Source organism: Babylonia areolata, chromosome 25 (genome assembly GCF_041734735.1).
Source record: "Babylonia areolata isolate BAREFJ2019XMU chromosome 25, ASM4173473v1, whole genome shotgun sequence".
NCBI lineage: Eukaryota > Metazoa > Mollusca > Gastropoda > Neogastropoda > Buccinidae > Babylonia > Babylonia areolata.
This window is the reverse complement of record NC_134900.1, coordinates 29324967-29337311: the sequence shown is the minus strand read 5'-3', so window position 1 is coordinate 29337311 and position 12345 is coordinate 29324967. Positions and strand designations below refer to the sequence as shown.

The 12345-nt window shown below is 42.9% G+C and overlaps 1 protein-coding gene across 3 annotated transcripts in view; it reads left to right on the top strand.

Moving 5' to 3' along the window:
• The window catches only part of LOC143300064 (lysine-specific demethylase 5A-like), a 54296-nt gene extending 42350 nt beyond the window's left edge, over positions 1-11946 (top strand). For all 3 annotated transcript variants that reach the window (XM_076613623.1, XM_076613621.1, XM_076613620.1), the window contains 5 exons: positions 142-478; positions 2354-2583; positions 3513-3828; positions 4939-5139; positions 7842-11946. In XM_076613623.1, coding sequence (XP_076469738.1) covers positions 142-478; positions 2354-2583; positions 3513-3828; positions 4939-5139; positions 7842-8518 — 1761 coding nt within the window. In that variant the 3' untranslated portion in view covers positions 8519-11946. The remainder of the gene's footprint in view (positions 1-141; positions 479-2353; positions 2584-3512; positions 3829-4938; positions 5140-7841) is intronic.
• Positions 11947-12345: the final 399 nt, after the last annotated feature.

Genomic DNA, 12345 nt, shown 5'->3' with positions numbered 1-12345 from the left:
ATTTTTTTTTAAGAGGTCTGGTTGTGTAGTAGGATCACCATCATGGGCAGAAATGAGCAGAATTTAAAAGGAGGTACAGACAAATGTCATGAGTGATAGAATTTTTCACATGTCATATAAAGTCATTTTATGATTTTGCAGGTTGCCAGGGAGAAGACGGAAAAAATAATCAGCGCAGAGCTTAGGAAAGCTGCCTCCAACCCAGAACTTCAGGGCCACTTGGCGTCTGTGACACAGTCAGCGTTCGGCCATTCCCCAAGCAATGGCTCCTGTGGCACGGCAACCAATGGCAGCATGTCTCCTTTGGATGAAGACGTCTCCTTGTCACCCTTAGGGGCCCGGTCAGGGCTGGGGTCGTCTCGGCACGATGATGAATCTCTGGCTGAGGATATTGGTGCTGAAGTGGACATCCCAGTCATGGCCTCGCTGGGCATGTCGTCTGAACATGCTTACTCCTCCGTCTCCAAAATGGCTCCCAGTGAGTTTTGTTGTCTGTGACGTTTTCTTGTGCAGCTGTCGTTTGGATTGAGAGATGATGTTGTTGTTGTGTAATGGGTACAGCAGCTGCTTGAAAGAATTGTGGTATCTGTAAAGTTATCTTTTTTGATTCCTGTGTCATTGCAAAAATTGTTATTGTCATAATTTCTACTGCGCATCATGTAAAGATTGTTTCTTGTGCACTGGAGTTCTGCTTAGAAAAGAGGTTGGGAAAGGGGTAAAAGTACCCCCAGGGACACATGCATGCATACATGGTACACATATGCACACGTGTGCATGTGTGCACACACACATTTAATCGCTTACTCACTCTCTCTTTCTCAAACGCAGGCATGCCAGCTGCTACCTTTTGAATGGAATTTGCTACGGTTGAGTGCATTTTACTACACTGTTACAGTTGTGTAGTAAAGGCTTTGCTCAGTTGAAAAAAAAAATTACTTTCCACTCCCTCTTCTCAGACCTGTTCAAAATTGACACTCACAGGCAAAGTGGTTGACTCACTGTCCTTGGCCAGTGAACATTTACTTTTAATAATTTGAACCAAGTGTAACTTCTCATTCGGTACACGTGAAATGGAAGTCAAATTGCCATTGAAGAATTGGCAGTGCTGCAACATGAAGCATTGCCAGTTGTTTTTTTTTCAGTTGCCCAAGTATTTCTCCACAAGAACAAGATGCAATCCATGCTGAAACATGATTTGCTTTGTAAACCTGTAAAGATGGCGTGGAGAGCCTTGGCCAAAGGAATGATTCAGCGCTTATAGCTTTTAGAGGCATTTGATTGGCTAAGAGTGGACCGGGCAAGACGGCTCGTCTTTTCACTGTTAGGCGCACGAAATTTGGCCAAGCAGAGCAAACCGATAGGCCTACTTTGCATCAGTTTGACATGGTAAGTATATGTAACACCAAACATGGAGTATAATACAAACTCCTCCTTTTGCTTTGTTCCTGGTTCACACACACAATGTACCACTCAGTCTGGCGGACCATTCTGGAAAGTGTTTCAGCACATGTTTCCAGCAAGCAACAGTGCCAGACAGTACAGCTCTGTGAGAATTAAAATGACAGTGATACTGAAATGTTTAGCACAGGAATTCATTGGATCAGCAGCAGAGCATATGATAACTGGGCCTTTCATTATGAACACACGTCTATGTCTTTTGCAGAAAATATATTGGTGTGCTGCTGACAAGTGGCATTTGCCGTTGACACTTTTGTCTGAAATGTTATTGACAGGTCTTTCTGGGGGTTGACAGGTCTGCCTGCCAGCACTCGCACTCTCATTAACACACCCACCCACTTACCCATTCACTCTCACTCACACTTTCCCCCCAGATACATAAGATGCTGACTTACAACACACCCCCTTGAAGATGTTGATAACACACCCTCAAAGATGTTAATAACATATGCCCTCAAAGCTGTGTTGATTTATAACAGGCACCCTCAAAGATCTCGATTTATGACACACCCCGTAGAAATTTACAACACACAGTCTGGAAGATGTTGATGAATAACACCCCCGCAGGAAGGTGTCGAAAAATAACAAATTGATTTTTGCACACATCCTGGAAGATGTTGATTTATATAGTATAACACACACTCTGGAAGATGTTTTTCTTTATAACACACACACCCTGGAAGATGTTTTTCTTTATAACACACACACCCTGGAAGATGTTTTTCTTTATAACACACACACCCTGGAAGATGTTGATTTATGACACACACCTACAAAGAGGTTGATTAATAACACACACACACCCTGGAAGAAGCTGATTAATAACACACACATCCTGGAAGATGTTAACCTATGACAACACACACCCTCATTTCCTTCCCTCCCCATGTTCCAGATGGATCCCCCAGGAAGTGTGTGCGGAAGAGCCCCCCTGGGGGCACAGTGGGTGGTGGTGGGGGTTACGAGTGGCCAGTGATGGAGATGTCGGACACCCTGCGTGCCCAGCTGGAGGAGCTGATGATGGAGGGCGACCTGCTGGAGGTGACCCTGGACGAGACGCAGCACATCTGGAAGCTGCTGCAGGCCTGCCACGTGCACGCTGACCCCCACTACCTCGACTTCCAGGTCAGTGATGATGATGATGATGACGATGGTGATGATGTCGATGATGATGATATGGATACTTGATATAGCGCCTATCCTCAGTTGGAGACCAAGCTCAAAGCGCTTTACAAACTCTGGGGCATTTGCACAACAGACTGCCTACCTGGTTAGAGCCGACTGACGGCTGCCTGTGCGGGGGCGCTTATCATTCGTTTCCTGTGTCATTCAATCAGACTTTAGGCCCGTACACATATACACTCAGACATGTAACATTTTATGTGTATGACGATTTTGTTTATATACCCCGCCATGTAGGCAGCCATACTCTGTTTTCGGGGCTGTGCGTGCTGGGTATGTTCTGGTTTCCATAATATATTGAACGCTGACATGGATTACAGGATCTTAACATACGTATATGATCTTTTGCGTGTGTTTACACACGAAAAAGGTTCAGGCACTAGCAGGTCTGAACATAATATGTTGACCTGGGAGAGTGGAAAAATCTCCACCCTTTACCCACCAGGTGCTGTTACTGAGATTCAAACCAGGGACCCTCAGACTAGAAGCCCAATGCTTTAACCACTTGGCTGTAGCGCTTGTCAGTGGGTGGAGACTGACTGACTGACTGACAGGTCGGCAGGGTGGGGCCTGTTGTTTGTGTGGTGATGGGGTGGGGGACAGTTGTGTGTGTGGTCTGTGCTTGGATGGGGTGTTGAAAAGTTTGTTGTTTCGATGTGATGATCTGTAAACATGTTGGTTATCTTTATCACAGATTTGTGGTTTGATTTGGTAGTTGGTTGTAAAAAAAAAAAAAAAATGCTGTAACAACCTGATGATTACAGATTTCATCACAATAGACTTCAGTGTATGATAAAACAATAGACATGCAGCACAACGAGACACAATAGACTATACAGTACAAGATGATGATGTCTGTTTCTGTCTGTCAGGACTCGGAGAGCATGGTGGGTGGAGGAACGAAGGAGGGCCGGGGGGAGAAGAAAACGGTGAAGGTGAAGCGTGTGAAGAACAAGGACGGACTGAAGGGGGGCAAGGTGAAGGTGAAGGCCGAGGCCAAGAAACTGAAACGGAAGAAGGTGGGGAAGGAGGCCGGGGGGGAGGACAGGGTGGGGCCGGTGGAGAAGAAGGTGAAGGTGGAGCCCGGGGCAGAGGTGAAGGCCGTCAAGAGGAAGTGGAAGCAGCAGAAGGGAGACAAGGTCAAGGTTCAGGTCAAGGTTAACAAGACCGGCTTCCAGGTGCCTGTCGGTGAGTTCACACCCCTTCTTCCACTCCCTCCTCGCTCTGTCCTCTTTTCTCCTCTCTCCTGCACCTCCTCCTCCTCCTGGTTTTCTCACCTTTTTTATTTATTTCTTTTATTTATTTATTCATTTATTTATTAATTTTTGGATAATAAGTATTCTTCAGTTATATATGTTTGAAATTGTTTTTATTCTTTTAATTTTTTTGGTTTTTTTGTTAAGGTAAGGTAGGAAGTAGGGATAGCAGTGTGTGCATGTATTGTGTGGTTGCTGGCTCACATGTGTGTATTGTGAGTGTTGTCAAACTGTTTTCAAAATGTTACCGCCAGTGAGTTGGTATCTCCTGGTAATTTTTACTCCTACATTTATCTTATTCATGGCACACGTATCGTTGAATCTAGTTAGAGCTGCAGGGAAAGACACACTAACAACAGTGTAAGTGTATGAAATTGTTTATGTATGTTAATGCGCATGTGAACACACACTGTGACACAACCACCACCCAAAATCTGTGTGACTTTCGGCAGAATATTTATTATTTTCTGATCTGAGAAGTGTATTGTATTCAGGCTATTTCCCATGGATGCCTGTGTGACTTCAGGCACACGATGAGTTATCTGATCTGAGAAGTGTCTTGTATTTGGCCATTTCCTCTGGGTGCCAGGAAACAAGCGTTCATAGTGCTGTTGTCAAGGGAGCCAACTCCTTTGAGGTGTTGCTTCTTGCTGAACATTTGTTTGCTGTTAATGAACAGTTGACAGAATTTATTTCTAAAAGGTTTGGCCAGATCCATTTTTAAAGATCTATTTTTTAAAATCATTTTTTAACACTCTGGTTGTGTGTGATCTGCTCAAATCCAAGACTGACTTTCTGTGATGATACTGTCTTCCTAGGTACTGCTTTGCTCTGACCCGTTATCTTAATTACCCAGTTAAGAATAAAAAGTTTTCGTTGTTGTTGTTGACTGCCCACTTACAAAGTGTTCCCCTGAATCCGTTGTGCATTCCATGCAAAGTTGTGGTGATTTTGGACGCACAAAGTGTTCCGCTGAATCTTACGTGTGTTCCATGCTAAGGTGTCATGTTTTTGGACGCGTGTATCCCTTGGCTGTCGGCAGGCAAAGTGAAAGCGCGACTGCTGGCCAACAGCCTGAAGAAGAAGAAGCTGAAGGTGAAGGTGGAGGGGGTGAAGGAGGAGCCTGTGAAGAAGAAGAAGGTGAGGAAGGTGAAGGTGAAGAAGGAGACCGATGAGGCCAACGGCAAGGACAGCGATGACAACGACGAGGACTGCTCTGCAGCCAAGTGCTTAAGACCCATAGGTAAATAACTTACTTTTATTATTATCATTTACTGCACTCAGTACTGCCAGTTAGTTCCCCTGACTTTCCCACAGATGACTTGTTTGTATGGGTAAGAAATGAAACTGCCAAAAAACAAATGTTTGAATTTATGAGCTGAAAACTTCCAGACTGATAAGTAACATAATAAGTTGGTTGTGGACAAAATATAAAAATTTCTCCCTTCGTATGCTATCATACAGTTAGATGGTGAAAGTATCCATATTTTTTGTTCGAAATTTGCATATACTGATGACTTATAAACGAATCCAGGATAGCACATAAAGTTTGAAACAGATTAAATTCAGACACCATTGTTGACATGCCCTGTTCACGTGAACCAGTCACTGCGGAAATAACTCTCCAGCTCGCCAGGACAGCAACGTTTATTGGTTGCAGATGAGAGTGGAAAGGTCTGTTAAGATATTGTTGGATGTCATTATGGAAGTTAGGTACCACTCCAAAAATTTAAAACTATATCTAAAGCCCCAATCGGGCTACTTTGTCTGAAACGGTTGTAAACAGTAGGGCCTTGATTAGGGCCCATCGTACAGAAAGAGTTAAAAAAAAAATGTTCAGACAATTGTCAATGTTTGTCAGTGATGATAATGATGGGGACTGCTCTGCCACCGAGAGTTTGAGGCCTATAGGTGAATAACTTACTTTTAGTGTTATAACTTTTTTTTTTTTTTCATAACAATTGTTGTTGGATATCTTGTCATAGCATTCATCACGTGTTGAAGATGACTTAGAAGAAATTAGTATGAAGTTAGAAAGATAGTTTATTTAAAGATTGTACAACATAAGTCTTAAAGCAACAGCCAGGATAAATTTACACGTGTGTTGTCAAGATGCATAAAAGAATCCTGAGCCACAAGGAAGATGCTAAGTAATGTGGTAGAATTCACAGGGAAGGAGTCAGTCTGAACAGCACCACCTCAGCATCATTATACACACACACACGTGCACACTCACACACACACTCTTGCTCTCACCTACTTACTGACTCTCTCTCTCTCTCTCTCACACACACGCTGTTCTCAGATGATATTGTACTGCTATCTAACACTGCGATTGGTCTGCAAAATCAAATTTATATTCTGAATAATGCATGTAAAAAATTCTTCTTGAGTGTTAATACTGACAAGACTAAAGTAATGGTTTTTTGAAAGGGTGGCTTTTTGGGAAGAAATGAAAAGTGGAATCTCGATGGAAATGCTCCAGAACTAGTGAATGAATATAATTATCTAGGGTTTGTTTTTACGACAAGAATGAGTATAAATAGAGGAGTAGAGACCTTAGCAGTAAAAGGCAAACATACATGTGTTGACTGTATAAGATATATAATGAAGCTGAATGATATTTCCAAACGGTGTTTTTTCAAAATATTTGATGCTAAGGTACAACCCATTCTTTTGTATGCTTCTGAGATGTGGGGTCTCAACAGACTTGATGATATTGAGAAGGTTCATTCCTTTGCATGTAAACGTTTTTTGAACATACTACTGAGAGTACCAAACAAGTTTGCATACAGAGAATTAGGACGTTATCCACTGTATGTAAATAGTGCTATGAGGTGCATCAGGTACTGGTTAAGGTTGTTGAATATAAATGTGCACTGATTACCTAGACAGGCATATTTGATGTTGTTTAACATGGACAAAAGGGGAAAAAAATGCTGGGGTGTCTTTTGTCAAAAATGCTTTATTTAGACTTGGATTTGGGTATGTCTGGTTGCAACAGGGCATTGGTTGTGAGCAAACATTTTTGTCATTATTTAAGCAAAGAATGAAAGAGTGGGATGAGTCAGTAATATCTAAGATAGATAACATAACTACAGACTGTTCAAAACTGGTTTTCAGCGTGAGCAATATTTTGACTTTGTGGGTAAAAAATGTTTTATAGACTGCTTGATAAAATTACGACTTGATTTGTTCCCAGTGAATGGATCATTTTTCAGGAGAAAATTCAAATGTAGTTCGAATCACGCATGTAAACGTAACATGGTCAAAGATGAAAATGATTTTGTAAACAGTTGTGACCGCTACAGTAACTTAAACCAAAAACATCTGAACTCTGAAGATCAGTCGTAGGTTCACTTGCTGAAGAATGGTTCAATTTACAGTATTTGTAAACTCTGTGTTTATATATTTAATGCCCTGAAGATAAGACAGGAATTCGTTGACAGCAATGAAGATATTTAGAATTAATTTACAGCGCACAAGAAGCACTTTTGTTCTACAGGTTTAAGTTAGTATGTATTTACCATTGTGTTGTCGCTATGTGATCACCATATTGTGTATTTTTTACCTCTTTCTAGGGGCCAGAGGCCTGGAGATTAAAGTTTTTGTTCTTGTTCTTTTCTCTTCTCTCTCACATTCTGACTCACTCTCTGACTCTTACACAAGCACACCCTTCCCTCTCACATTCATGAATTTCTCCCACACAGACACTCACACTCACAAACCTTCTGTCAGATTCAAAATTACTTTCATACTTTCAGTCACCCCTTCACTCACTCTTGCTCTCTCTCTCACACATATACCCAAACACACACACCCACACTCACACTCACACACACATATACACACACACTTTCACACTGACTCACTCAGTGTGACAGCACACAACCCCCCTGTGATGACAAAGGTAAGCTCACAGTGTCACTGCTCTCCTGACTGCAGGTGAGGCGGTGAACTGGGTGCAGTGCGACGCCTGCGAGCTATGGTTCCACCTGCTGTGCGTCGGCCTGGGCAAGGAGGAGATCACTGAGGAGGATGACTATGTCTGCAACACCTGCCGGGCGCACTCCTTGCAGTCGCCCCAGGACGTCAAGGTGAAGGTGGAATCCCCTACCTATCTCGTCGTTGACAAGCCAAGTGCTTGCCACAGAGTCCCGGGCAGCAGTGCCTCAGAGACGAAAGGGGCAGCCGTCAAGGTGGAACAGAAAGCGGTGAAAGCGGAGATGGAGGAGGAGGAGGCGGGGTGTGGATTTGTGAACGTGATGGAAGTGGAAGATGGGGACGAGAGAGACGTTTGGGAGAAGGGAGATTCAGGGACACAGGCGTCGTCTACAGAGGGGATGGTAGCCGAGGAGGAGGAGGAGGAGGAGATGGAAGAGGAGGACAGTGACGAGGAGGATGAGGAGGAGGAGGGGGATGAGGACATGGATGATGATGATGAGGAGGAGGAGGAGTGTTGCCAGGAGGTGAAGGTCAAGACAGTCGTTTACACGCAGTCACCTACTGGTTCGAACCACTCCACCACCACCACAGACAGCGTCATTGTCGTCTCGGCCGCTGAGCCTTCGTTCTTCTCCCACCCTGTCTGCCTGCAGAATGGCACTGCCGTCTCCTCGTGACACTGACATTACTGTGACTTGTGGCCGTTTTTTCTCCACCTTTATGACATGTCACTGTCTTCTCTCCACCCCTATGACATGTCACTGTCTTCTCTCCACCCCTATGACATGTCACTGTCTTCTCTCCACCCTATGACATGTCACTGTCTTCTCTCCACCCATATGACACGTCACTGTCTTCTCTCCACCCCTATGACATGTCACTGTCTTCTCTACACCCCTGTGACATTCACTGTCTTCTCTCCACCCCTATGACATGTCACTGTCTTCTCTCCACCCATATGACATGTCACTGTCTTCTCTCCACCCATATGACACGTCACTGTCTTCTCTCCACCCTCTGTGACATGTCACTGTCTTCTCTCCACCCCTATGACATGTCACTGTCTTCTCTCCATCCCTATGTCATGTCACTGTCTTCTCTCCACCCCTATGACATGTCACTGTCTTCTCTCCACCCCTATGACATGTCACTGTCTTCTCTCCACCTCTGACATGTCACTGTCTTCTCTCCACCCCTATGACATGTCACTGTCTTCTCTCCACCCTCTGTGACATGTCACTGTCTTCTCTCCACCCCTATGACATGTCACTGTCTTCTCTCCACCCTCGGTGACATGTCACTGTCTTCTCGCCATCCCTATGTCATGTCACTGTCTTCTCTCCACCCCTATGACATGTCACTGTCTTCTCTCCATCCCTATGACATGTCACTGTCTTCTCTCCATCCCTATGTCATGTCACTGTCTTCTCTCCATCCCTATGACATGTCACTGTCTTCTCTCCACCCATGTGACACGTCACTGTCTTCTCTCCACCCTCTGTGACATGTCACTGTCTTCTCTCCATCCCTATGTCATGTCACTGTCTTCTCTCCACCCCTATGACACGTCACTGTCTTCTCTCCACCCCTATGACATGTCACTGTCTTCTCTCCACCCCTATGACGTGTCACTGTATTGGACAGTGAGCTCCATGTGACATTGTACCGACAGATGTATGCGTGTTCGGTCCTCCCAGACTTTAAACCTCATCAGTGTTGTGGGTTTTTGTTTGGTGTGTTGTTATCCTAGTCTTGCTTTCTGTGTTTTTTTTTTTTTTTTTTCTTTTTCTGGTTCTCTTTGTCCTGCGGTCGTAGAATTGTGGGTTGTACTATTTGACATGTTGTTTTGTGGACAGTTTGAAGGGACATTACAATGCACAGAGAGAGAGAGAGAGTAAGGAGTGTAGGATTGAAAGGCAGGAGCAGAAAACCAGTTGTATGAAACTGGGAGCTGCAGACACACAGGACATTCATTATTATTGTTGTTGTCGCTGAATCTCAGCTTTGCAGTCAGCAGTGGTCAGCATTGATCCTTTTCAGTACGTGAGTGATTGAAAAAAACGACAACTGTGTTATGATACTGAATGTTTGGAGAAAGGTGCATTACAGCATCGTGAACTGGTACATAAATTGTAGATTAAAGTTTTATTGGAAAAAGTCCATATTGTTTAGTATGCCATGATCAGCTTACTGTTTTAATAGCTGTTGGTGTCATGTGGGGGTGGAGGTTTGAAAGCATTGTAGAAAGATATGAAGCGTGTGTGGTTTTTTTTTGGTTTTTTTTAAAGTTTTTTAATTTTTTTATTCCTTGCCATTGAAGTATGAAAAGCATTAGACACAGTTATACAGTGACAGTATACGTGTAAAGTAATTTGGTACTTAACAACATGGACACTTAACTGCCATGACAGCTATGCCATGTAGTTCAGTTTTTGAAAGGAAATGATGCAGATAGTGCTGCAGAGAAGGAAAAAAATGGCAGGAGTTTCAGGTGGTGTGAATGTGGTGCACTAAGGTCAGTGGATATGAAAACCTTTACCGTGTACAGCACTACTGTATGGAATAGAAAGAAAAAGAAGTGAACAGTCAGTTGCCGTGTGTGGTGTCTGACATGGACTGATTCAGATTGGGCCTGCCCCTTTGTCTTGCACACACACACACACACAATTTAATGTGGACCTCATGTTGACGTCATCATTTAAAAGGCACCCAGGCCAGGTGTGAGATAAGTGTGATTTCCACAGCAGGTTTCTGACTATGAAAACTTGTCCACTCTGGGCCAGCGGAACTCGGCACAGTCAGCACACAGCCCTCAGGGCTTTCTGCAAGTTTCCAGTCCTGGTACACATGGTGTGAAGAGAATTGTGCTGGGCTATAATTTTTAACTTAACTACATATACTTAACTGTGACCCACTAGTGCAGACTCCGGCAGGGGTCTGATTCCTGTCCTTTGCAAACTACTACTCGCCTATGCGGAGAAAATGAAAGTAGCTACGGCCGATAACCTCCCAAAGTAGGTTACCTCCCCCTTGACTAGCGCCCTCTATTTTTATATATTTGTTGGTCAGTCCTGATATGGCCTGTGTGGTCGGCTGGACCAGAGCAGCAAAGTAAAAAATTAATATGCTTTGTGTGATATGACTCGGAACATAAGACACAGCACGACTTCCTGAATAACGTTTTTATCATTTTTCAAAAACAGGATTGAGTTAATGAAGTGCCTGAATTCTGAAAGTCCAATTACCAGTTTTTATTTCTGTTTGACTGTAACTGCTTTATTCTTTAGAATCAGTAAGCACAGAATTGTAAATCAGTCCAGGTATTGTGTTTGTTGACCATGGGAGATTGTGTTGTTTTGTGTAGTGAATTTGTACTGATCTTGCGTGCATTGAGCCAAAGATATGTGCTGAATTTTTTTCCCCTCCAGGACTGTATGATGATTATAATATTATTAAATAAAGGAGTGGATAACTGGGGAGAGCAGCCTGAATTTCACACAGAGAAATCTGTTGTGATAAAAAGAAATACAAATACAAGTACAGCCTGTGGTGCCAGGAATAGTGAAGTACCATGACTGTCCTGTATTAAAATATTTATGCTATGACAGTAAGGTTTTGCTCAGGGTACTCTGGTTTGGGTCTGCTTGACTCAATGGAGATTAAAATATTAACTAAAAAAAAAAAAAGGGACTTTGTGCATGATAAAAAAAAAAAAAAGAGAGAAGTTTTCCAGGTCTTGAGTACATCTGAGAAATAGTGTATGTATGGTTAAATGTTTGTCAACACAGTTGTTTTTATTTCTAAAGTTGGGTCTTGATTGTATTTCTTTGAAATGGCATGATTGTCTCAATGCCTTCTGTCCTACTCTGAGGCATGGGTTTGCCTGTCTCTCTTACCCAGGAAATCAGTTCAGGCTATTTACAGTGTATCAGTCTCTGACCTGATCTCAGTTTATTTTGGTGTGTGCTCTTGGTCCATTACATTTTGGGTAGGAAGCTGAAGGTGTGTACGTTCACTGGTTGCTAGGTGGTGGGAGGGACAGTGGACAGGTGTTGGAGGAAACGCATGTCGAAACTGTGATGAACTTGCCAAAAAAAAAACCAAACCAAAAAAAAAACAACTGTATAATCAGGAGGTCTTTTTAGTTTTTTTCCATTAAAGATAAACTGTATGTTCCATTATCAGCTATTAACAAAGAAATATTGCTTGAATAATTTGGATGTATTTTCAGTTTTTTGTTGTTGTATGTTCAGTTGTGAACTATCAACAAAGAAAACGTGTTTAAATGATCAGGAGGTGTTTTTAGTTGAGTTTTTTTTTTTTTTTTTTTTTACATTGTGTGTTCAGTTATGAGCCATCAAGAAAGAAAATGTGCTTAAATGATTAGGAGATATTTCCAGTGATGTTTTCAAAGCGTGTTGGGTTACGCTGCTGGTCAGGCATCTGTTTGGCAGATGTGGTGTAGCGTATATGGATTTGTCCGAATGCAGTGACGCCTCCTTGA